At 39.7% G+C, this 27,387-nt stretch overlaps 1 protein-coding gene across 1 annotated transcript; it reads left to right on the forward strand.

Annotated features, from left to right (window-relative positions):
- The first annotated feature begins 14,156 nt into the window (after positions 1–14,156).
- Positions 14,157–26,581, forward strand: PRRG1 (proline rich and Gla domain 1). Its single transcript, XM_066314032.1, has 3 exons — positions 14,157–14,202; positions 18,439–18,599; positions 25,111–26,581. The coding sequence occupies exons 1-3, from the start codon at positions 14,193–14,195 to the stop codon at positions 25,627–25,629; spliced, it is 690 nt and encodes a 229-aa protein (XP_066170129.1). The 5' UTR covers positions 14,157–14,192; the 3' UTR covers positions 25,630–26,581.
- Positions 26,582–27,387: the final 806 nt, after the last annotated feature.

The following is a 27,387-nucleotide window of genomic DNA, read 5'->3' on the forward strand; positions in this document are numbered from 1 at the left end:
CTAATTCCCCCCTTAAGTGACAAAACTCTCCTAAGACAAGGAAACCATCCTCTCATTCCACATGAAGAGTGAAAGATAAAACCTTAGAGACTAAATCTGGTCCAGGTAGGATCTGATTTTTTTCAAGGTGTTGAGTTCAGTTGTCCTCATTTATGTTAAGTGCACAGGTGCAAATAAATTCAATGTCTGTTCGAAACCAGTTCTGCTTTTGCAAATCAACCAGTCAGGTTTTGGGAGATGCATCCCTAAAATAAAATGTTGGTGTCCCCATTGTAACAGCATTTTTATGTAATTTATCTAGAGCCAAAAATAAATTCTGTGGCAAAAGGAGGATAAAATATACTTCAGGACAATGCTAACTTACTTCAGGCTGGAGCAGTGTGAACCATTTTTGTTTGCTCTGACATTTTAAACAGCTCCGTTTTCCTGTGATCCTCTTGTCCATCCAGGTTTTGTTCTGCCTGCCCCTGTGACCTCCCTCACTTGTGATAGTGTAACCATTTCCGTATTCTTTTGATGAGGCAGATCACAGCATCAATCATGTTGAGAATAAAAACTTACCTGCTTTACTTTGGACTCTTACCTGGCTCTTAGAAACAGCTGGACAGGCAGGGAACAAGAGATGTGGTTGGTAGCACGTACCCCAGGTATGAGTACTGGGGAAAAATGAACCCATTTTGCCCCTCTGCTTCCTTCTTCCATTATTCCAGGAAATCTTATATGTGTCATCTCTTCCCATTTACTCAACAAATGACACCAGATTCCTACAGGCAAGAATTCTAATTTTTTTGCACTATACTGTTAAAAGCTTTTGCTTTCAGTTTGTCAGCTCAATCCTGAATTTTGCTGCTCGTTTTCATCTTGCTTTTTCATGAATTCCCATCAACTGTGTTTCCAGGATGCTGTCTGGTCTGGCTGGTGCTTCTTTAATGGTTGTTTTGCTTCAGCCTCCAAAGACAATCTACTTTCTTGCTCCCACCATTGCTCCCCCTCCTCTTCCACATTATAAACAAAAGCACTTGCAGTGTGCAGTCAAGAACCCTACAGAGCTGGCAGAGGAGTGGCCTCAATGACCTAATGTCTCGTCTGTTCTCCTGCCAGCTAAATTCAGATGTTGGTAACTATTTGACCTCTTAAAATCTAATCTGACCATACCCAGCCCTTTCCTTGTTTACTTTTGCTTGTCTTACTGATTCTTGTTCAGTCAAATTTGATACGCATTTGTGAGGTTTGAAATGCATTTAACTCATTCTTTTCTTCCTGACACTTTTGATGGTGCTGATTGTCAAGTAATTGGTGTTTTAATCAAAGTGGTTAATACTATTATTAGAATAGCTGCATTTCAAAGGCAAAGCCTGTCTTTATACTGACAGTTAAAGAAATTCCATGCTAACTACCTAAAATCACACCATGGATTTTGGCTTGCTAAGAAAACACATCGGTTAAGAGCTCTTCTGGGCCTATTTCAGGCTGTTGCTTTTTTTTAAATAATACATAATTACTGTATAAAATGACTTTGACTTTGAATAAAAGACATCTATTCAGAACTACATTTATAAAATCAGACAAATACATCTGCACAGCCCAGTATACTGGAGTTAACATCCGGGGCTGAGACATGCACACTGTAGTAGTATGAGAAGCATTGCCCATTTTCAGACCAGGAATGCTACTTTGTGTGAATAGATAACTTTTTTGACCATAAATGTCTTTATATGGGAGAGAGACAGACTATCCTGCAGTTGGCATCTTGAAAGATCCTTGAGATCCCTTGCATTTTACACATTTCATTGTGCATTTTACCTGCTCAGTGGACTGTTTCATTTGAAATATTTGAACCAGCCTTCTTATGTTGCTTCTGAAATTACTTTTGAAAGCTGGTAGCTCATATTTGAAGATCATACACTCAACATACTTCCAGTTTTTCATCTTAGTGGTAAGTCTGTACCAATTTGATTACTCCAAGGGTGGTCAAATTAAGTAATGCTAAAATCCAGAGACACTGTGTGAAGTGTAGGATGGGAGTAATTTGTCATACATAAAACTTAATCCCAGTGAAGTATTCATTTTGTCACCTGAAACTGCAGAAAATCTGTATTTTCCAGAGCTTCAGGGTGGGTAGGATTTTTTTTGTTTGTTTGTTTACACCAAGAATTGTGGTAATTCTGGATATTCCTGTTTTGCTGAGCTCGTTGTTTTCCTGTTGTATAACAATGGATGGCCCAGTTTCAACATCCACTTTACAGCAATTCTTCATTAAAATCCCAATGGCTAAATTAACCATTTAGCATAACTGTCTAAACTGTAATATTATAATCAGCTGTCTTTGTAAATGTTTCCTACTTGGCATTGAAGTGTGAATTTGTTAGCTCACTGGTGTGAAGGCAGTTTGTGGAATCCTAGCAGGAAAATCATAAATAGTGGCTTCATCAGGCATGTGAACTTTTGCACCAGGCTGTTTCTCCAGGTTTATCAGTCAGCTCTTTATTGACCTTGTGTGTATTCTTCAGCTTTTATTTGCAGACTGTAACTCTTCAAACTATTTACTAAATAAACCTGGGAGGAGAAGCAACTTTGTCTTTCTGTCCCTAGTCTCCATTCTCCTGGCTATAGGGAATGGGGAAGGGTTAAATGAGGTTTCACTGTCAGAATTAGTTAAATCTCCTGCTGGTTTTCCTACACATTTCTCCCATGGCAGCTGAAATGAGCACAGTCTGGGATATTTTATTTCAGTACTGCTGAGCACTTCAGAGGATCACAAGTGGAATGGGCTCACTGTGCCATTTGCTGTTTGCTCCTGTTGTTTGTCAGAGCTGTGGGCAGCAGCGAAATAAAGGCAAGGCCTGTGGAGTGTGCGGCTGCGTAAGCGGCTTAACTGATCTGAGCTTCTGCCACTGCCTGAAAACACAACTTCTTCCCTTTCCACTCCAGCCTTGCTGGGTTTTGCATTTTGACTGCTTCCTGGTGTTCTGCCGTCAGCTGCAGCAAGGACTTGATCTGTTTTGTTTTAAAACAAGCAAGGAGATGAGAAGGTGAACAAACTCATCTTTTCTGGAAAGGCCAATTAGGGTGAACTGTAAAGTGCCCGACTACAAGCTCATCAGATCTGCAGCTCTCAAAAATCGAAGTATCAAAGCATTCTCACTGTAGGTGTTTGTTAGGAACTCTTGGCAAAAGTTGAGCAAAGTTTTCATCTCAATGTTAGAGAGAAATTTTTTACAGTGAGATCAATCATTCACTGGAACAACCTCCCCAAGAACATGAGGGATTCCCCTTAACTAGAGGGGTCGTTTCTGCAGTTGGGCAGGGTGCTAGATAACCTTATGAGGGCTGCTTTCCATGCAAAAGGTTGGATCAGACAATCTTTTGTCGTTCCTTGGCTGCTCTGTGGTTCTATGAAACTGTTTGTGTGGATGGAGGGATGTACACCAGAAATGCACAAGGTGGAGATGCAGCTGCTGATGCACAGCACATCTAGGATCCCTCCAATGACTTCTGCAGTGTATTACATGTGTGCTACCAGAACTAAAAAATATCAGTGGTATACTTTCTTGCATTAGAAGACTCCTCCCCATTTTCTGTATCCTGGAGTATATATTCAGCTTTGTGTGGGAGTAGGGGAATACCCTTTTAAAAAATCTTCCAAGAACAAAATGTGAGACGTGTTGGATTCTGTAAAGGATCTGTCAGTTATGAATGAAGTTTTCAAGAATTAACTTTATTTTATTCTCTGTATGCTTTTGACTCAACTGAGATAATTACATCTTTAAATACAGTTAATTGCATACACAAATTTGACACATCACTTTGGCACATGACTTTATGAACTTCAATGTAAACAGCCTCTGAATTATTTTTGTGAGATGCATTTTTCTGCTTCTGACTTGGGCAGAATGGGTGTTGTACTGACTCACATCACAAGGAGTAGAAGAGCTACAGTAGAATCATTGTTTTAGTTTTGGGAGCTGCTCTAGCGTTTTTACAGTACTGGAAAGTGCAAAAAATTGTTTCTAAGTATGACCTGCTACTGGTAGGTATGGAATTATGCTGTGTGATTGATCAGCTGTGACTTAAAGCTTCACTGTGATCCTTAATTCCTCGTAACTGACAGTTTGAATTAGATGTTTGTTCATCTTCCAGTGTTTTCTCCAGTGATGATGTTCAGGATGCCTCCATCCTCTAGATCAGTGTGCTTCCTTTAGGAAAACTGCTGTGAATTTAAGGATTTCTATTGCTCCATAGTAGTTAATTGGAAGAGACCATGAGTAAAATCATTGGACTAGAGGTCACAAGAGATGGAAAACCAGCTCCCTGAGAGTGGGAGAGAGAGACTTTGGTGGCAGATACAGTCTGGAAAGTTCACTTTTCCTTTCTGTGGCTGTCCTGAGGAGCAGAGCTGCAGAGGAGGAAAGGGACAAAGCCAAAGTGCAGAGCACAGAACAGCATCAGCCACATCAGGAGGCTGATCCCCAGGAAAGGGTGGGTGGCAGAGGCAGGAAAGGAGGAGAAATTCCTTGACTCCTCTTCAAGGCTGAAGTCAAAACATGTTTTGCTATACCTTAAATGTGTAAATGAGCTTTGTGGATAGGTTTGTTCAAATCCTACTCAGAAAAAAAAAATCAAGTGCAGTGCAGTAAAATAATTGTGCATTGTCATGTGGTTGGAAATTCAGGTGAAGTTATGAGAGAAATAATGGATGTGGGTGTTGAGAGAAGGAAATAAAAATATTTAGTATTTAAATTCTACTTCTTTTTCCCCCCCCTGGTTTGCAGGGCTCTTTACCCTTCTGTTTTACTGCAGCTGCTGTGTGGATTCTGGTGGTGTACAACTTTCTGTATGTTCTCTTTATGCAATTCCCCAGTGTGACAGAAAACTTAATAAAATCTCTGAAGGAGTTGTGCCTCATTATCTTTTGCCTAGTTACCATATAATTCAATAAGATGAAATATGTGTTTATGACTCTTTCATAACTTCTCTGCAATTTGATTTTTGGTTGACTGGAAAATCCCATTAAAACATGCTCTGAAATGTTGTCATATATGCATTGCTTCAGGGGAGGACAGGCAGGATGGAAATTTATATTAAAGTATGCTGACAGTGCATAAATGCTTGGAAGAGAAGGCTTTGTTTGCACATTTCTCTAGCTTATTTTACCATTAAACAAAGGAATTACTTTTTATTGGTTTGGGGTTAATTTTTCTAAATTAAATGGGGTATTAGACACTGGCCTACCAAACAAGTGCTAAATGCAGTTTCTATATGGGGCAGAATGTTGCCTCATCACAGAAAAACAAAATATATTTCATTAAGTAGTAGTCTTATGTTTGTTATAAAGTTATTGCACACAAAGATGCCAATGTGACATTACCCAGGTTCCTTTTTTACTGCAAAAATGCATGTTCTGAGATCTAGACTCTTTCTGGGGTTTCTTAATAGCTACTTGAAAAATTCTGGTAGTTTAAAGGTAGTCGGATTTTTAAAAGTAGCTGTTGCTGCTTACCTTTCACAATATTGTAATAATTCCAAGAAAAACTTCAGTGAGTTGAGGAAAACCTTTTTCAGATGTATGGAATTGCCAGGTCTCTCTTTTTCTGTGAAAAGAGCAGCCTTGAATATTGGATACAGATTAATAGAGTTGGAGGCTGAATCTTGTACAGCCAGTTTGTGTTATTGGAAAATCTGTAAAGGTATTATTTGTGACACTTGGGTCATGGTTTTGCTTTATAAGTTGTGTTGGGGAAGAAAGTATCTGTTAAGAGTTTCAGAGCAGGATAAATAGTACATGGTTAGCTTTGATCTTCTGACCTTTTCTGAGCAGACAAACACTGTACCTGTAATGAAATTACATTTTTGTGAATGGACTGTGCCCAGAGACTGTTCCTTGGCCCTTCTCTCTCATGTTTAGGGAGGTGTAATCTAAAATAAAGGTAGTACTCTTTTTTTTTTTTTCCCCTGCCTAACCCATATATACTTTTAAAAGGTAGAAAGCACTGTTGTACTGTACTTTCTACTTTTTATGAATGCTTTGATGTGTTGATTTGAGAAACCAGATCCCATGGAAAAGAGAGATTGCAGGTAGTGAGTAGGCTATCTAAAGAGACCACATGCCATCTATCAACTCAATTTCTGGTTGTGTCATGGTATTATGGGCTGATATTTATTCCCCTGGTCCTAATCAAGTTTTAAACCACTTTGGAGAGAAACTGGCTGTAGTTACCCATTTCTGGGCACTGGACTCCTCTCCTTTCACAGCCATGTAGTTAACAATAAAAGCTACATCTGGAGAATTGTGTTATAGTAATCACAAAATCTCACTCTCATTTACTGATTTCCTTTTTAGTTGTTTTCATCTATTTCTACTTTCGTCCTGAACAGCGTCCTGTGGCACCAAGTTCCACGAGTTACACACTAATGTGAAATTTCGGGTCCTTTGGCTTATTTACACCCATGTCAGCTGAGGTCAGTGGATGCTCTCCAGTTTGTCATGTTGTGAGAAGTAATGGTTGGCTGCAGCGTGTTACAGTTAGATCAGCTGAAAGTCTGCCTTCTCTGAAGAGAAGAGGTTTGAGTGTACAGTAATGATTTAAGCACAAAGGATATTTCCCTTCTTCCCAAATATGCAGTAACATGTAATTTTTCATCCATATACAATGCAGTTTTCAGCTGAAGTGCAGAGCTGCTGACTGTTCCTCAGTTTGTTGTCTGTAAAGCTTCAGGAGATGGTCTGAACTACAAAATCAAAGCTGGCTTGTTTCTAATCTAGAGGACAGATGCAAATTTTTCATTTGTATGAAAACAAGAACAGAATAGGGGAGGAAGATGAGTGCACATTCAAAGCTCCTGATTTAGGGAGGCTGTGAGTGAAAACATTCTGCAGTATTTTGATACAGCTCATGTGGGCTTTTTTCTCTGAAAGTGCTAGCCGGTACATTGATTATTTGATCTTACTATAAATTTAAAAAAATACATTATAGATATTTAATAAGCAGCTGTCACTTTACTAGTATACCATAGGATCTTATCAATACATAATTTAACACTTCAGCCACCTGTAAATGTGTAGCAAAGGGATCATGTACTTTCTCTGGTTTATTATGTATTGACTTTGCGTGTTACTTTATGATTTTAGAAGCTGGTAACATTTTGGAAAGGAAGTTATTGAAAGCATCAGTAATGGTGATCATAAATTGGATGTTAATTTTGTAATCCGTATTTGCTCTCCTTAGGGGTGTGTGGGAAGAATGTGCTTTTTCTGTTTGGGGAGGTGAGGGCTGCCCAGGTTGTCTCATAGTTCCTGGATTAGCTGTCTCTGTGTGTCTCTTTTTCTGGTGTTTTTGAGAAACTACTCCAGTATTTCAGGATTTAAGCCTTAGACTGGGCCCTGTGGTGTCCTGTGTATTAGTAGGATGTAATTTTCACTTCAAGAACATAATTTTTGAAGACAAAAGACAAGCACATAGACTGCTTCACAAATCTCTTTGACTCTGCTGAGATTTTTTTGAGAGGCTTTATTGTTTTGTTTGGTTTTTAGTTTGAAGGAGAGCCTCACATTACCTTTGTTTTTGTCAATTTATTTATCAGAGTGCTTTTGTAGCCTCACAGAAAGGTTTTCCCAAACATTCACTATCACCCCATAACAACCTTTGGCTCTTCACTAAGAAATCATTTTTACAGAGGTTCCTTCCTCAGCTTACTTCTGTGAGTGTGGTCATAATGTGTATGGGTGTATCTGCAGTAGCATTTTGGTTCAGATTAGGAATTTTCCAGTTGTCACTACTTACTGTGCTTTGGTTTGCATTGCAGAAACATTGCAAAACACTCAGACTGAGATATTTACGGATGAAGGTAAACCAGAAGATAAACTGAACCAAAAGATAAAGAGCTGCAGTCCCACTGCCAGACAGTGTGCTCAGCTCGTGAAAGCAAATCAGAACTACCCCAAAGTAGAATCCTTGACCTGTGTTGTGTAAGTGTTGGGTCCTCAACACCAGCTATTTAGCTCTTCAGGTGCACTCCTAGTGCTCTGCATTCCTAGCTAATGTGGGTGTAGTCATGGATAGAGATCATTATTATGCACTTAGAGGTTATTATTCATGGCCACTGTAATTGCTTCAGATAAAGAGTCCAGCTATTCAAGCCTGAGTTAGAATAGATGATATCCAAGTGGCCCACAAGTTAGATTTGTCAGCTGGCACCCAAACACTAATTAGGTCAGGGAGCACCAGATCTATAATGAAGCTGTATTCCTGTCTCTGTTACCTTCTCACCTTTCCCACTATTAATCTGACTTCCCCTCCATTCCCTAACATGCTTATCCTTATTATCCAACTGCTACCCCAAATCACAATATCCTGACATCTCACATGTGCTGGCAGTGCTCTTTCTCACTTCTCATCTCTTTAAACTACTTGAGTTGCCCCCTGCAAAGGGCTGTGGAGCTGTGCCTTGTCCTGGCCTGGTGTTTGCTTCCGTGGTGTTTTGCCCACTTTCTGCTGGCAAAGTAGATAATGATTTCCAGCTGCCAAAGGCACCGTGACTGCTGAGATAACTGCTGCAATTGGTACACCCATCTTCACTTCACTGAAGAGCAATGGGTTTTCTCTGTTCTTCTTGGTCATTGATTTTCATGGAAAATGTGTGGGAGCAAGAAAGAAATCTTGGTGTCAGATTTAGTTAAAAGGGACTGGCAGTGTAAAAGAATGTGGAATAGATAAGTGACAAGGAACAGAATTTGGAATAGATAAGTGACTTAGCATCAGTTTCGCATCCAAACAAAATCAGGATAAAAACACATCCTACTGTGGAAGCTTTATTTAATTGTTCATCATTCTCACTTGAAAAAGGAGAGGAATTGGTTATTGTTATATCAACATTTCAATGGATTATCAAGTTAAATGCACTAAATTTGAATTCCTGAGGCATGGGAGATTGTATAACCTAAATCAATGTCTTCTGACAGTAGCTTTCAGAAGAGTGAGGTGTCTGAAATTCTACTCTACAGGCTGCTTGGAAAGGCATGGTCTCTTGAGGATTTGTGGAATTCTGGTTTCCTCACAGATGGTTATGTAAGTGTTCAATTATGCCTCCCAGGAACTGCCCCACATGGTCCCCAGGAGTTTTAAAGCAATGCAATCCACCAAAATTCTTCCTCTCTGTAAATAGTTTTGTTACTTCTCCTGCCAAAGGTCTTGCTTGTCAAGATGTATCAGGAGAATGCTCTAGTTTGGTTTTTAAAGGGAGGGGAAGGAAGAGATGTCTTAGCTTATAGAAATTCCCCCTTTGAACCTCTGCAAGTATCTGGCAAATGCCCAGCCAGAATATTGCCACAGCTTCAACGGAACCAAAAACACTGAGTGAAAAAGGGGTAATGAAGTTGAGGCAGAAGCTCAGATTCAGTTTGTCCAGCTGCGCTTCTGTCCAGCTGCAGTCCTGAGAAGCTTATTTCTCTCTGCTGTCAGGGTGCTGTTGTGTCCTGTACGTGCTCATTCTGTGGGCAATGAACTGTTTCAGTGGATTTAGGGTGCAGTGGCAGCCTGTGAAATACAGGTTCCTCCTAGTGATCTGATCTCTGGTTTTGGGTGCTTAAATTAATGATGATGGTTTATAATGCTGTGGTCAAATAGCATATACAAAGCAGAAGGTTTTTCAGATCTCTGTTTTATTCTTGTCCCATGTGGTCTGAGGTGGGAAAAATCTTTCACATCCTCATCTGACAGAGTAGTTTCCAAAGTGTTCCCTCCCTCTCTATTCCCACCAAATTCCCTGGAAAACCTTGCTTTTGCAAGCAAACTGAACTTAATAAATACAGGGTTCTCCCATATCCTGTGGAATTCCTGTTCAGAGAAAAATCAATCTATTTTTCCAGCATTTGAATCAATGTAAATTCTTTGGTATGCTTTTCCTAGGGAGAAAGCTTTTGGAAGTAGATAATAAATAAAAGAAACTGGAGTCTTACCAAACATGTTAAAGACATGTGGTGGGAGTGGGATTTCTAGGTAGGCACATAATACATTCTGTATAAATTGCTGTCAGATAATTAAACAGCTACACAGGAAGTCAGACTGATAATGTTTTAATATTCTATCTAAACAAACCTCCCCCAGGAGTGTTCCAGCTGTTGCATTCCACCTGGTTTGGGGCTGAGGAGCTAGAACAGGGCTGTTTATTTTTGGACTGAATGTCTACTGATGTTTTAGCTAACAGTGTCCCTGGAATGGACCTGCTTCCATAAAAAGCTCCAGAAGAACCTAAATATTGATAACTTTAAGAAATTATGTAGGTCTTTGTCTTCATGAATCGTACAGATTAGAAAACTAAGGTTAACAGCTGTACCACTTGGCAGAGTTCTGTTGCAGAATGGAAAAAAAGCCACTTCCCCCTTCCCTACCTGGATGCTGTCATGCTCATCCCTTCCCAGCTGGGAGAGAGGCAGGGACCTTGCAGTATTTTAAGTCCCTTTTAACACAGCAGGTGTGAAACTAGGTGAGGGAAAATACTGCTGCTGCTTTATATTAGCCTTACTTTCCCTTCCCTTTCTACTCCCTTCCCTTAAAGACTGGCTTTGTTCTCGATGTTCTGTATCCTTGGAACAAATGCCAGTGAGGGAGAACAGTGCAGGCAGCTTGTGTGCCCTCAGTCAGATCCTGTGTCCTTTAATGGTACGTGCTGCACGCAAGTTGCCATTAAACTTGGAGCCAGGAAATGTGCCCAGTGGAGGTGTGTGCCTGCCAGCCAAAGATGGTCATCCTAATAAATGCAAGAAAATCCTGCAGAATCACTGGCTTCAGACAGCAGCTTTTAATGCTGAAATTAGTTACCTTCCCAATTCAAGAGATTGCCGCTGCTGGAATATGTTTACCACCTTTGGAAATATGTATACAAATGTTATATGCTTTATGCTTATAAACAGTGTATGCAAGATTTGGGTACTTTCAGAATTGAGACAGAGGATATTTAGGTTAATTGTGGAAAGAAACGTACAGCTTGGTTTGTTATTTCAGTATTAGTTCCTCTTTCATACAGGATGTTTCTCCTTGGTAAGACGTTGCAGCCTGTTGGTGGTGATCAGGGTACTGCTGGTAAATAGCAGGGGGGTGTTGGTGTGTCTCCTGGGCTCTTTCACAGGCTTTAGAACTCAGTATTTCCCACTGAGTCATTATAGGTCCTACTGGAAGTGTGTAGTTCATCGTTTTTTCTTTCGTTTTTGAAGCATTCTACGGACAGTCAAGCAGGCAGTCAGGAAAGGTCATATGTTGGTTGGATCAGCTGCTGTTAATTCAGAATTGGACACTCAGCACAGGTACAGGGCTGTACAGCTGTCCACTGTGTTGTCACATATCTAAGGTGATGTATAACCTTATAGAAGATGGATAGAAGAGGGATTCATGAAACAACAAATTTTGGTGTTTCAGTAGGGTTTGTGAAGACTTAAGAGCAGGAAACTAAAGGTTGGACAGAGGAATAAATGAGTCAGTAGTAAGTCAGGATGTTCCTGTGGTGTGACCAGCCCTCTTCTGCTTTATTAGCTGGCTTATGACAGTAAAAAAGATTTTCATACTTGTCTTTGTTCAATTGCTTCTTCCAAGCCACTTTGAACTATTTAGTCAGTTTGAACCAAAAGTGTCAGAGTAGAGGACTAAAGTATAATTAAACTCCTTCCCTTTAGGGGAAGGGACTGTTAATAGAGGGTGAAGCTGTGGTTTGTGGGAGCTTGGAACTGAAGAAGTTGGCGAGGAAAGTCAGGAGAGCATAGAAAAAACACATTTGTCAGAGAATGGGCATAATTAGTTCCAGGGAGCTCTGAATACTTTAAGTGCTGTAAAAATCTGATGTGGATTGATGAAGGGAAGTTTCTGCACTGCAGCTGCTGATAGAAAAGCTGTATTTGATATTTCCTAGAGACGGGCATACTGTTTTCTTTTGTAATGAGGGAGGTAAAGTGAAACATAATTCGTATTGCACAGCCACTTCAGCAAGTCTTTATTTTGCCACTAGCCCCTAATACAATTTCCTTTGAAGAAATTAAAAGATATTTTGCTTTCTCTGTTTTCTTTTTTCTTCTCCCTGTGCTTTCTCCAGTTTCCCAACCTGTGTGTCAGTGTTCTGGTGTTCATTCCCAGAGGACATGATATGCCAAGTACCAGGTGCCAAGGCAGAAGCAGTAACTTGTTCTGTTCCTGGTGGAAAACATCCCGTAGCCGGGGGGAGGCACCAAGTCCCGTTTTTCCTAACACAGTTCCAAGTAGGCAGAGCCATCAGAGGGGTTGTGGCTCCTGGATGTGGATACTTGTGTTCTGTCTTGTAGGTTTATAATTTTTGAATATTGTAGAAATTCACACTCAAATTTTGTTAAAAGGGTGAAACTTTAAAGGATGAAATTTATTGCAAAAAAAAAAAAAATTAGCCCCATTCAAGAGGGGAAACGTAGGAAAGGTATGTTTAGTTCACTGCATTGCTGCCTCTTCACAGAGCAAAGGAGCACTCCTGGGTGATGCCTCTTCTATTGATGTGTGTTTATTTGGGGGGCTGTTGCTAAACCAGCTGTCTGAAACTGGTGGGTAATAAATGGCAAAAGAAAATGATAATGCAACGGGTGAAGAAAACAGACCACTAGCCAAGTCTTTCGTGACCTGTTTATTTTAATAAGCTTAGCGGTTTCTTCATCACAGATATTTGGGTTGTGACAATGTGACTAGTCATTAAATGACACTAATTTCTATTTTTTTTTTTTCAAGAAGCAAAGGGAAAAGATAATTTGTTTTGGCATAGAGTTGTCTGCCAAGAAAAATTCCGGCTATTAGAAGAGGTTTTATATATATGTTCTGAAAAAGAAATTAAGCCCTCTGCTTCTGTTAATCTACAATACTTAGTAACAACAAGCTAAACACTGTGGTGGTGAATTTTCAGAGTGCCTTTATGTCTGATCTTTATTCACATTTATTTGCCTTTAAGAGATTTGATGAACTTGCTTTAAAATCAGTTTACTCCTTCATCTCACATCTTGTAGTGCCACTCCTACAGTATTGGAGCAGGCTGGGATGTCTTCATGGAGCACCATTGACCTCAGCCCTGCAAGTGCTGCAGTCTGCTCTTGCATGACGAGTTGCATGTTGGTGTTGTGCAGGGCAAGCTGGAAACATTAACTTTCCCTCTTTGTTTATTACAGTAGCCCTGGCCAACCTTTTTTACAGAAGGGTTTGTTTCTAAGGGTTTAGATTTATGGAAAGTGAGGACATCTGGGTGGTGTGATATGTTGATGTGTAACCTGGCTGGCCTCTGAAGACTGATGCTAACCTTTAGAAGTTACTTCATTAATAAAAAGCCCTTTAACCTCGTGGTGTTCTACTAACTTGGTTAGGCAGCTGCAACTTTCTCTTACTTTGCTGAAAGCTTTTATTTTCCTGACTTTTTCCATACTAAAAAAGATTCCAAGGAGCTGCACTACTCTGACTTCCTCCAGATGCAGTTCATATTGGCTCTCTGCCTGGTGGGTGCAATGAGCTTCAGGCACTTTCTTAACTGAGAGCATCTCCTGTCTGTTCTTGTTCCAAGATGAGGTACAAAGTACATGTGAGTTCTTGTAGGGCAGGTTGAGATCCTCTCATGTAGTGCAAGTTCCTTTGCCAAATGGCAGATCTTGTTCTGCCCTTGAACTTTTTTCAGGCATCCTGTTTTAATCAGTAACTGACTCTGAATTTCCATGTGTTCATTCTGATTTCAAAAGATTTGATCTATAGATTAAAGATAATGAGTTGACTTGATGATCTCTGCAGTGAATTTAAGTCTTAGTTAAGGTATAAGTAATTACAGTGGAGAATGTAATAGCTTTAAAGTTCAATTAGGCAAAACAGGTTGCATTTTGTTTGAAATAATACACACCCTCTTATTTCATATTAATGTTTTTGATATTCTGAATTCAAAAAGCCTTGAAAATTGTTAAACCATTTCAAAGGTTATCTTTTTCTTGGATAGTGTTCCTATACTATGAAACCAGCCTGCATGCAGTATTGGTACAACTCAAAAGAGGGATTCATTTTGATCATGGAGTTTTGAATACTGATGTATTTGTACCAGTATTTGGGAATCAAGAGAAACTTGTCCAAGTTGATTGAAATTTGCAAACTCATCTGGATATTTCCTCTTTTGTTTACAGGCTTAATATTTGCAAGTTCCCTGCCTTGACAGCAATCACCATGGATAGTGGTAAGTTTAACCTACTGTTGAGTGTGCATTCTCTATTATTTCCTGTGAAATGGACAGTAGCACACCCCAAAACTGTCTTCTGCTCATAATCCCAGTCTCTTTGCACAAAAGATGCCCTCTGGCATTGAACTGACTTTGATGTTACAGCTCATGCAGATCTTTGCCTGCACTTTGCTGAACTGGAGTCAAGCAGCTTTTCTGACAGAATAGCTTTTACTTGCAGACCATAAAAATCATCACAGACTTATTGTGGCCCTTTGAAAGCTGGCTGCAGAATGAAGACCACAGAGCTGAATTTCCAGCCCTGAGTACTTAAACTGTTTCAAGTTTTAACTGCTTTTAAGCTTGTCTCTATAATTCTCGATTCTCAGAGCATAAGTTACTTTTTAAATTTTATAAATAAAAGTACAAATCATTTTTCTCCTTCCACCCTATTCAAACCAAATGGATTTATTAAGATCACCTACAGAAAGATTTAATAGCAGCAGCAGCTTCAAATTTAGAGCTCAAGTGTTTATTATTTAGTAGTGATTTTAGTCTGCTTAGATGTTGGTAAGGAGCTAAAAAAGGAAGCTCAATAATGGTTTCAATAGAGCTGGTTTTGGTGTCCAGGCTGCCCCAGGCTTTGCTTAGGTGGCACTGCAGTGTCTCAGAATACTTTTCCCACACTGCTGCGCCCTGTTCCCTCTGTCACTACAGACCTTAAGCCTGTTTCCTTTCCTTATGACAGCTTCAGCTGACAGACTGCAAAATATTTATCCTGTTGTGTCCGTGCCTGGCTCCAGTCCTGGTTGAATTTCACCTTGCTAGAGTATCCATTCACTACTAGCATAGCAGGCAGGCTTTCCAGAGGGTGTGTCATGAATTGATCTGACTGTATTGTTCTCTTCAATAATAATAAGTGAAACTAAGTCTTTGGAAGCTTTCTGATCCATAAAAACTTGGCAAAAGCCAGTTATTACAGTTACATACAGAGCACAAATATGTCTGAATACATGATGTATTCAAACACATTAAATTTGGTAGCTGTATAATTTCATCTATATCCTACAAAAACTGGGGAAGTAGAAGAGGCTTAGGATGATTTGTGTCTTATATAATGCAAAAATAACGATTTTGACTTTTTTTTAAAGTCTTTATTTGCTGGTTAATCTCCTTAACAAAGTGAAAAACTGACTTTTTTTGCTTCTTTCCTTTATTCTTAACAAATTCAAGTCTTCCCTGATTATGTTCAGCTCCACAGTCACAGCTGCAGTGAACTCAGCCATGCTGTGGCTTAGCGGGGTGGGCATCGAACCCAAGTGGGCTTTTTGTACTCTCCCATCCAACTATAGCTAAATATCTACATGGTTATGGTCCTGGAATACTAAGAAGTCAAAGTGGGTTCTGCAATACAGTTCCATCATCTATTTTATAAGATTCATCAGGCAGTGCCTGATTCTCATTAAATCCCTGTATTTCAACTGCAGGTTTTTATTTCCTTGATACATTTGTATTGACTTCGCAATAGGATTTTAAGTCAGTAGGATTTTGCAGAGCATTAAAAATGTGACATCCAAACAAACAAGTTAATATACTTCATTTTTATTTCCAGCTTTGCAGGGTCAAAAGGTATTCCTGGTCTGGACTAGCCAGAGATTGTTATTTCTCGCATACATTCATAATTAATATGAGACACAGTTTATTTTCCTCAGCAGGCTTTTTTTGTCTCTGTAGTATGTGCATTTTGTATACTGTATTGTGAGAGAAGACAGACCTTCTGAATATGAATTGTTAAATAAAATTTTTGGGGGTTTAGATAGCCATATGTTGTCCATTCTTGAACTGAATTAACATTTGCTGTTCTTCATCAATTCATTTCAGAAATGTATGATTATCTGTTTTTGGAAAACTAAAGTATTACTTAAAAACTCACAGCAATATGTATCAAATGCAGTATTTCTTAACATACTAGCTTTTAAACCTTTATTCTTTTTTGGAAATTGAAAAGTGCATGCAGAAACAAGTATTTGTATTTTGTTTCTGAGAGCCAGAATCTGTAAATCAGGGTATTTTCAGCACCCTGCATTTCCCTGTGTTTCTTTTCCCTCTGCATCCCATACAAAGCTGTCATCATTTCCCTCAGTGCTCTTTTCAGGGATGGATTCCAGCCGTGAAATGAAATCCCCTAAGTTTTATCTATTGGAGGAAGGGAAACTTAATTTATAGTGCATTATCTACTCTTCAGTGCCTCTACATATGGGCACTCTTGGGAGAGTCTGGCCTGACACTTGTTCCCTTCAGGAATGCCCACAAGGACGTGGGGGAAGTAGGAAAAGCACTTGCAGTCCATCCCCAGGCATGGCTGTGTGCTGCATTCCTGATACGGATGCATCCTTCAGCTCATCACCTTGAGGTGATCACTGAGGCATGAGGCTGAAAGAAACCAAATTATTCAGGCCTAGAGGGAAGTGAGGAGAGTTGTGTGGGAAGTGGAAAAAAAGCCATGTTTTAGTCTTTCCTTTTTGAAGAGGTTTCTGAATATTCTATGTTATTCAGTCAATGAACCTAGACAATATGAGATGTCCATGTGCTCACCTGTGGTGCTGAAGAAAACCAAATTTGCAGTAGGTGCAGTTGCAGAGCTGGATGCACTGAACCCTTAGCTTCTAAAGGTTAGCTTCTAAACCTTCTAAGGCAGGTTAATTTGTGTGATGCACGCATGTAATTTATTCAGCTAGAAGCATAGGAGTCAGTGGTGTCGTGGAATTCAATCTTCACATCTCCATGTAATCCTTTGCTAAAGGAAGATCACTGTCTAATGATTTGTAACCAAGTTGTGATGGAGTGAACCTGGCTGGATGCCAGGTGCCCCCAAAGTTGCTCTGTCACTATCCGCCACCATGAGCTGTGCCATGGGCTCCAGGGGAATCCCAGCTCTGGCACCTGAAGCACCTCCTCCCCTTCCTTCTCCTTGGCACAGGGTAATTTTCTGGCAGCTTCTCACACAAGCCACCCTGTAGCCTGGCCATGCAGATCCATTACAGTAGTATTCCACAGACACTAAACAAGTGTCTGAGATTAGCTATGCCTAATTATGCTAATCAGTGCTGGCAAATGCCAGCACATCTTTCTAAAGCAAAACCACAGTTTCCTTGCTGCCCTCCTTTTATAACATTAAAAGTCAGACGATTTAGGGAAAAAAAAAAAAAAAACCTTCAGACTAACTGCAAATGAAGCAACGCACAAATGATTGCATAGGCCAAGAAAATGCTACAGCTGCAGTAGTGTGGCAGTGCATTGAATCATTATCCCCTCTTGCTGGCACTCAAAGCCCAAGAGCAGCGTAGCACTGACTTGATGTTCCTGCTTCCTGACCTGAAAAACCTGGAGAATTCCTGCCTCATGCACTGCAGATGTACCTCCTGGGTAATTCAGGCTGATGGCTTTCAAAGTGCTCCCAGTTACTGCATATGTAAAAATCAGTGGGTCAGAGAGTTTGATGGAAAGCTGGAACATCAGAAGAAAAGAGATTGCTTCTAGCTCTCCTCCTTGTACAGCAAACTAAGGAAAGCAATGAAGGATACCTATGTCAGAACATTGGTTGCCTTTTAGGATTGTTTAATTTGATTCATTGAATAAGGTGACGTTTTCTGTATGGTGCAAAAAAAAAAAGAAAAGAGGCTACTTCCCCACACCCTTAAAAGAGCACCCATTTCATGGTTAAGAGTTCTGGAGTGAAGGGAGCAAGTCTGCTTCAAAGTTGCTTATGAAAACTTACAGATTTAAACATTGATAAATGCAGCTCTCTGGTGTTTGTGACTCTGGGTAAAAGTCATAAATATTTATATCAAAAACTTCAGAGCATTCTGGCTGTGACACCCTCAGGCAGTTGCAAATATAATTTTGGATATTGACAAGCAGGATTTGTTTGTTCTGTGTCAACTTGAGCTGATCATGTGTCTGTCTCTTCCAATGACTCTGCTTGGGTACCAGCTTCAGTCTTGTTTCATCACACATGACTATGATGCTGAATTGAGGTCTGTGCATCTGACATTTTAGCAATAACCACTGAAATTGTAGGCCCAACTATTTACCACAGTGAGCAGAACTAGGAAAGGCTTTTATCATATCAAATAAAGGGGAAGACTTTGAAAAAACTTTTTCTCAAAGGCGTATTTTCTTGGAGCAATTCTAGCATGAGTTTTGGGTGCCTATTTTAGAGTGACCTTTGTTGACTCTCCTCTTCTTATTCAGTGTTCTTAACAGAGGACAAAGCCAACTCTGTGTTAAAAAGATACCCAAGAGCCAACACTTTTCTGGAAGAAATAAAGCAAGGTGACATAGAACATGAATGCAGAGAAGAAATCTGTAGCTATGAAGAAGCAAGAGAAGCATTTGAAAATGAGGAAAAAACGGTATGTTTTGCTGTGTATGTAAAGATGGGTGGGGTGTATTTGCACTAAACTTCTGGATGTTCTGAGTGCTTGTTTTCCAGCATTGCATTAGATTTGGTTTTTGCACAGGGAAATTGTGATTTAGTGGCCAAAGTAGCACAGAGAGCCTTCAAAGATTTCTTCTGAAATTTACAGAGGTGACACATTCCACTCTTTAATGGCTGAGCTCAACATCGAAAAATAACAGTCTTAAGGCATACTGGACATTTTAAATTCTTAGCATCTTTTTTTTGGAGAGATGGAAAAGGCTGGCATGAGAATTTGCTGATTTATTAAAATGAAGTTGTAGCACATGTAATTTCTCTCCAAAGCTGCTTCTTTCTGAAGCTGTAAAGTGTCTGTACACAAGTTTTTTCATTCCAAACTTGATTTGGTGTGACTATTCCTAATGATAGCTTACTGTGTAATTAAAAATAATGTGTACAATGAGATAACTTGTATAAAATTCTACCACATTATCACTTCTGCTTTTTGTTCCAGTCACTAGAGAGAACATAACCTAAACCTGTTGTCTCTCAGCTTCTATCTCCCATTTAGGAACATTTTATGCTATGGTAATTAGCATTTCCCTTGCAGAGGTATTTGGGAAGTAGTAAAACAGAAATAATTACATTTCTTTTCTACCACAAGTGGTGAAGGAGCTTCCAAAAAGTCCTGACCTTTTATCCATTTACACAACTGTATCCCTTTTCCCTGGCTGCTGTTTTCTGCTGTGGGGAGTTGCTAATGGGCCAAGCTCTGCTAATGTGCAGTGATGCCTGACCAGCCTCATTTACTTGGGCTTTATTTAGTGCATTGTCCCCCAGCAGTATCCATCCACACAGCCACTTAGTAATACTTAACATCTGTGGCCCAGGGGAAGGGAATGGATGAAGTAGACTGGGAACATGATACAGTATATTCAGAGAAACACAGGATCAAAGCTTTCATAGTGTACATAGACTGGAATTCAGATAGGGGCTGTAGCTTATTTATCTCATGATAACTTTTTGTCTAATCTCTGTCTTTGTATTTTTTATCTTGTCTGCCTGCTTCTGGGCAGGTCTGCAACGTGCAGATTTGTAATATTAGAATAATGAAAGAATATCGAGTTCCCTCAAGATATTTTTGGTGCATGAATTTTTAATTAGCATTGTGTATGTCAAGTGTGCATACATGCCATTCAGTATTTCCAAGGCTTGGGAATTTTGACAGATTCAGAATTGTTATTTAAAACTTTAAATTTAGTTATAAAGATGAAACTATGATGTTAGGCTAGAGCCAACAGGGCAGAATTTCTAGAACTTTGTGGGTAAAATAGAATATGAAATTCTGTGTTGACAAATGTAATGCATGTGGAGGAATTTGGAACATTCATTGTAATATATGATTGGCTCTGAACAGAATTCAGGAACAAGATCTGAATTTCAATCTATGAAGACTTCACTTTAATGCTGAGTAGTCAAACAAAGCCAAAACGAACCCCCCCTGAGTTCTAAGAATCTAAAGTAAAGGAATGGGGATCAAAATAAAGAGCTTACCCACATCTTGAGTGTGGACAACTCTCATCTCCCTATCTTCTTAAAGGCAAATTAGTTGCTGAGGAAGGACCAGAGAAGTGTGACAATTGATCAAAGATATGGATACAAAGACTTGTAAAGCAACAATAGATCATAAAATAATTGTATCAGAGAATATGTGATGATGTCTGTGAGATGAAGGCTGAGCTGAGGTCAATCACTTGCCATCCTTCTGATAGCAGAGCTAAGAGGGCCTCAAAGGAAACTGGAAATGTTCAGGTTCAAAGCAGATAGAAGTCTCTCCTCACCACAGCTAATGGAGCTGTGGACAGGATGACTCAGATCCTAAAAGCTTGTACAAGTTCAGAGAACAGTGATGTAAATGAAGGGACAATAAATCAGTCTGGAACCCTTAATTAAAAGGAATCAACTTTGGCTAATGGAAGTTCTTGAGATAAAGATATGTGGAATCTGGGAGAGTATCCCTGCCTGCTTGTGTTTGAACTCTTTCAGCAGTCTCTAATGTTTACTGTCAGAGAGAAGTTCACAGATAAAGTGAGCCCTAGGTGTGATCTTGTAAAGCTGTTTATTGGTGGTGCCTGTAGCCTGCAGGCAGCACTGCATGTGCTCACTGGTCAGGTGTCAGAGGTTGTTAGGATGCTCAAAGATTTATTCTGAGGTTACTCTGTGAACTATCTGAGTGTGATGCACTGATAGTAATTTCCATTAACTCATTTTTTTAATTAAAATGCATGAATATTTTAAATCCTGGAAGTCACAGATTTTTGTTCCTGTTGCAAATTTCCAGTAAATTTTCAATATTACAAAAATTGCCAAGTTCTCTTTGTTGCAAGCAAAACAAACTACTGCTAAAAAGCTTAGCAAAGAACTCAAAACACCAGATCTAAAGTGATGTGATCAAGTAAGACTTCCAGTGTCGTTCTGTGTGTAATTATGGATGCTGGATAAATACTCATAAGAGAAGATGTGAATCTTTTCCTGCTAATTCAAACTGGGGGCAGACCAGAAGGGAAGAATGTAGCAGGTGCACTCACTTCCCCTTATTGCTCTGTGCTCACCCTCTGCCTGGCCCATACCAAGCAGTCTTCTGACTGGCTTGTTATCAATGCACCTTTAAAACAAGTCAGGCAATTGACAAGGAATCATTTGAGGATGACAATGCTCCAAAAATGTAGTAAAAGCCTCCCCTGAAATTCTCAAGAGAGTGTGAGTCTTGACTTCCTTGTGAATCCTTTCTTTGATCCAGCATTCTGATCCAGCTAACTGATACTGACTCTCTTCTGAGAAGTATTAAAAATGAAAGGGAAACAGAATTCTGGAAAGTTTTGCTGTAACTGTCTTTGAGATGCCTTTGAGAATTCCTTTTCATTATTCCAAACTAGATTTCCCAAAGCACTAAGGTACATTCAGAAAAATTGTTCTTGGCAGGAATATATGTTAGATGTTTTCTGAGTCTTTTCCATTGCAGTTATCTGATTCTGTGGCCTGCTTGAGTTTTTCAGCCTTAAAAGGCTTTTACACCTGGTATTCCCAGTTGTATAGCACTCAGGGATAAATGATTACCGAAGTCTCCTTTTCATTAATCACAAGTTAGTAATTTTGCCAAGCAGAAAGTCCTTTCTGTTAGTTAAAGAGACCAGCAATTGTGGGAGGGATGTTTGTGCTGTTAGTTTTCCAGCTTATAAATTACTCTAACTTTCTGTATGAATTTTACAGATACTTTGTAAATTTTCAATTATCCACTCTCGGTCTATTTCAAACAGTAAGGTTTTTTACAAACAGCAGTTTGTACAAATCCTCACACTGTGCAAACTCATCTAAGTTGTCTGTGGCTTTGTTGGGCAGGATTTGACTCTGACCAGATGTCTTGTATTCCTCCTGCATCATCCCTTTACTTTGCAGCGTAATCGTGGGGTGGCAGAGCAGAGGGGGGGAGCTTGGCAGCTGTGCAACTCAGACCTGGAGGATGAATTTCCTGCAGTTCCTGTCAATTGTGGCAGTCTGGAGCTAAAAATCTTTGTGCTTCTCTTGGAGAGCTGACTTGTACAAATGCAAGCTGGGAACCCGGGATCTAGTATGCTAACAACTTTATTTTTTGTGGGATTTTGTGGAGTTGGTTTTTTGATTGGTTATTTTTGGTGTTTTTTTTTTTTTTCTTTTCCCCCCCATGAAGAAAAGCATTTAAAGATTTATATTTTTTTAATGACTAAGCAAGTGTTTCTTTCTCAGTGTTTTTCGTCCATGTGCAGAACTGTATTCTCTGTCTCTGTGAGTAGTTTCTGGCCAGAGAGTGGGGAGTGTCTAAACTGTCTTGAATTTGCTTTGCTTTGCATGTAAATGAAAGAGGACATTAAACTACTTTCATCCTTAAGGCAGTTTAAACTCTTATTTTAAGCTCTTTATGCATCTGTCTGGTCACATCACCAAGTCAAACATCCCCAACGCAACACACCCTGTTCTGCACTAAGTGCCTGCCACTCTGGGAGAACAGAGCAGATTTTCTGCTGCTTTGCTGAGTAGCAGAGTGCCAAGGAGAGATGCTGTTTCAGCTTTCTGAAGATACAGAGACATTTTCTACAGCAGATAGATCTGACCTAGAAGTAACAGGGAAATAATATTCAAATACCTGCTACTACTTGCTACCCTTTTCTTGGAGAAGGTGCATTTCCTCTGCAGTCTGCAACACATAATAGATTGTTAGGGAAGAAGTGTGATTTCTTCTTTTTCATCAAAACTACCTTTCTTCTCCAGACAGTCTTTAAAATGACATATCCTTGCGCAGCATATTTAATGACTTTCATTAAATCTTTGGTCTTAAAAACAAACACTGTAAAATTTTATTTCTTTGCTGCCATTGAGGTCACAGAACAGTGATGAGGGAAGTTTGATTCCAGTATGTACAGCAGCATTTCATAATCCTAATTAATCCTTCTCTGCTTTTTTTAGTTAATATATTATTTATTCTACTATGTAATCTAGTTAGCTGTATTCTAACCAGATGGAAAAGTAATAGGTATTCTTAATTGCCTGGTAAGTCTCTTGGGGAGAGGATGAGGTATTTGGTTCTGCCAGGTTTTATCACGCAGAGATGCCAAAAGCCCTCAGTTGTAAGCTAATGTCATTTTTCAGTGTTAGTTCCCCCCAAAATACATTTTTCTAAACTATGAATAGTTGGTTTGGGGTTCACTGTGGAGCACATGCCAAAGAGAGCCCTTGTAGAGAAGTATTTAGAGTCCATCTTTCCAGTCTTTCTTGCTTTGCTTGTAGCCAATGTCACCTGACACAGCTTAGGTCTTGTGGACCTGGGTTCTCATCAAAGAAGGGCATTGTGGTATCAAGCCTTAAAAATGTAGGGAAAATGCCTGATCCTGGATTGATGTAGGAGCTGAAATTGTTTTGGTTTTTTAATTTGCACATAGATGTAAGAGCAAAAGAATTTAGCTTTGGAGAAGAAAGTTTACAGGAGTAAAGTCAATTGTTGCATGTAGATGGCATTGCTGAACCTGAGTAAATTCTGATCCACGAGTGTTGATAACTGTGTGTTTTGCCCATGGTGTCCTGGTCCTGCTTTTGACAGGAAAAGCTTGACCTCCATGCTAGCGGAATTGTGCTGCTTCTGGATTCAAGCTGCCTCTGGGGTCAGTTTGGTGGCATTTTCTGCTTAATGCTCATCATGTGGCAGCAGGCCTGAACTAAATAAAAAATGTGGGTCTGCTTTGTCTGTGCACAAAGTCAGTCTGCAACCTAAATAAATCATTTACTAACAACTGAGCAATGACAATTCCAATTCTACCTGGTGACTATTTTATAAATAGTTGCGTGAAATGTGTGTTGTCATTTAAAATTAATGTGATGCTGGCAGGAGGATGAGGGGGTCAAGTCTGTGCATTTTAAAAGAAAACTAGAGTTCAGAGATTCGGACATGGGCTTAGGGGGTGTCACTAATTGCAGTTTTTGAGGGGTTGCGTTTTTAAATTATACTACAATATACTAAAATACAATAAATGATGACTATAAAACTCCAAGTGTTTCGTAGTAGGAGAAACATTACAGGTGAGGATGGCTACTTTCTTGACACAGGGTATACTTTTCTTTTGTGCTGTTTCTTCACAGCATTCACAGCAGAAGAAATTGGATGGTAACATGGTATTTGTGCTCCCACTTGCTCATATTAATACAGCAAAGAGGATTTTCAAGTATTGATGTCCCTCTTCATCTTTGTTTTCGTTTGTTCATGTTTTCACTTTATATTCCATTTATCTGTAGCTCTCTTGTCAAGGTTTCTAGAACATAACCTGTGTAATAGACTCATAGTTATGGAGCTATTTTTAACTGTAAACAGAGTATCTGGATCAACTCAAAATAGGCTGGCAGCAATTGCTGTATGAGCCAGAGGGTGGGGCATGTCTAAATTATGATAAGACAGTGCAGCATAGTTGTGCTTTGCCAAAGTGGTCTGTCAGTGCGAGCCAGTGTTTCCATATTAAATTGTACTAGTTTGTTATTGGCATTTTAAAACAAACTAAACTTGTACCTTGAGTGGTGCTGACAGATTCTGATCCACTGGATGGCTGATGTGCATGCTGATTAGGCAGGGGCTTTTCAGATACTTCTTTCCTAGTTTGTTTTGTGGTTGGGTTTTTTTCTTTTCTGAGTGTATTATTGTTTAGTCCTGTCTCTGCTGCATGTTTGTAAACACTGAGTGCAGATATGAGAATGTTAGAGGTGGTGAGGAGTTTGTTTGCAAAACCAAATCCCTTTTGTATCACTAATCACAGGAGAAGAAAAATTGAAAGTTTGCGTGTGCTTATCCATGCCAGTTCTTATTTTAATCATCAGTATTTGAAATGCCTTTTGTTTTTCTCCTCATTCTTTAAAACAACTTGCTTACATTGCTTGTTTCTTTATTAACTGTGTTATAGTTTCTGACATGTTGTGTCTTGCTCTTCTAGAAGGAGTTCTGGAAAGTCTACAAAAACGGACTCCAGGGAGAAAGTAACACAGGACATAGCTGGTATTCATTTTACCTTGCATTCCCATTAATCATTGGCCTTTTTATTATCCTCATTGTCATTTTTGTCATCTGGAGGTGCCTGTTCAAAAAGAAAATGCGCAGGCAGTCGGTGTACGTGCACAGGGGAGCCCACGGAGCGCTGGGCGATGGTGCTGACGGCAGAGGGCCCCTCCCGCCGCCCCTCAGCATTGTTCATTCCCCACAGGAGGAAATGTATGAAGTCAGTGGGCTCTCTCCAGGAGGTCTGAGCTATTCGGATGCACAGTCAGACTCAATATCCACGAGGCTCTCAAACTGTGATCCTCCTCCTTCCTATGAGGAAGCCACTGGGGAAATCAGTGTGAGAAGAAGCGAAACTGAGCAACATTTAGATCCACCCCCACAATACGAAGACATTGTGAATTCCAGTTCAGCCAATGCCATTGCACTAACCCCCATTGTCACCAGTACTAAGTAAAACAAGAAGAATGCCATGGACCTTTTAAAAATCATTAATCATTTTGTAGCACTTTATCTTGGCTTATTATGCATTTCTGTAATTAAACGGACTTGTATACAATGAATTTCACCTTTTTTAGGTTCACTCCTTCTTTGGGTTTGGGATTTTTTTTTCCCCATCGAATGTTTTAAAAGATAAGGAATCTGCCTTGATAATGTAGTGCAGATACAGATGTGGTGCTCTGTCATACTTCTCAAAAGTACCTCTGTTTTGAAGGATGTCACTTGTTTTGTTCCAAACACTGTCTACATTCCCCAGAAGATTTGTGGAATCCCCCTCCCCTTTCTTACTGTAGACTGTCAGAATTCCCTGCAATAGGGAATCCTTAAGCAACATTTTAATAGTTATTTACACTAGAGGGGACTGATTTTGCAGTATTGCCTCTTTTCTGATTGGTTCCTGTTTTTCACTTGGATTTTTGTTACATGCTGCACCCTCTCCTGGCTCTCAGGAGGCTGGGAGCCTTTATGTTCAAACCAGATCTCATGTAGAGAATGCTGGTGTAAGAGCAATAATTCCAGAGTCCTAGCAGGAGAGGTGTATTCTAAAGCTTTTGCTGTTAGAGCTCAAAATTCTGAAAAAAAGCTGACAATTCAAGACACTAATTGATGCATTTAATGATGTAAGTTTTTGTCTGTGTTCTGCCTTTCTTGTTTTCCTGTCTGGTTTTACTTTTGTATTCTAGAGGTGAGAAGTGTGCATATGTTAACTTCAGAACTTGAAAGTTCGTGCAACATTAATAGTGAAGTTCTCAAGAGTGGATAAAATCCTCATCTTGGACTTCCTACTGTGATTTTCACTGGGACCAAGATGTAATCTCTAGGCACATACACCCAAAGGCATTACTTTCCTTTTTAAAGGGAGGGAAAGGAAAGGAATTCACTGTTTGTGACTTCCTTTTTTTCCCCAACTATGAAAACCTTCCTCAAGGCTTTGCCAGCTATAAACCTCTTCCCTCAAGTTCTGATACTCCCTTGCCTACTGACACGTACCTTGTGTGCACCTCGTGCTGGTGCCTGTGGAAATTCTTAGCAGAGAATATAAATACCTTTTTTCAACTACAAATAAGTTCATTGCTTATCCATTCCAACAAGGAATTCTAAGAACATGCAGGCATAACCCCAAGCATTAGTGTGGAGTGAATTTTTGAGACTGAAGAGATGGATGCAAGTTACATACAGGCTTGTACAGAATTTCATCCACTTGGTTTAGGTGGTACGGATTCTAGAGTGGTGCTTCTTCTTTCACAGGTTGCTGTAAAGGATAATTGCTCAGTTTAATTTCTGAGTATTAAGTTTCAGTTTTCTTTCTTCCCACACCAAATAGCGTGGCATTAGCTTAGTACTGTTCTGTGTTCTACTAATCAATTAACACCAACTGAAATGTGTTGAGCCCTGAAGGACTAAATTAGGCTATGTTGGCTTTCTTACAACAGAAACCCAAACTATCTTGTGTCAGACAGCCCAAATGAAATACCAGTGCCATGTGTTTGAAATTGCTCTTCATGTCCCTCTCATAGGGGCTTGGCCCAACTGTTCCCAAAGGAGTTTTAGGGAAGGAGACTGGAAGGAAATGGGTGGTTGTAGATGAGTGTGTAAATGCACGCTTTGATAAGAATATGATCCAACTTATCGACAAGTGGGGGCAGGAGTTCTCACTTTTGGCAAAGAGTAGGTTGCCATATTGCCTGCTGAGGATCTTCAGCTGCTGAGGCAA

The sequence above is a fragment of the Sylvia atricapilla genome, chromosome 2, assembly GCF_009819655.1.
Source record: "Sylvia atricapilla isolate bSylAtr1 chromosome 2, bSylAtr1.pri, whole genome shotgun sequence".
NCBI classification, from domain to species: domain Eukaryota; kingdom Metazoa; phylum Chordata; class Aves; order Passeriformes; family Sylviidae; genus Sylvia; species Sylvia atricapilla.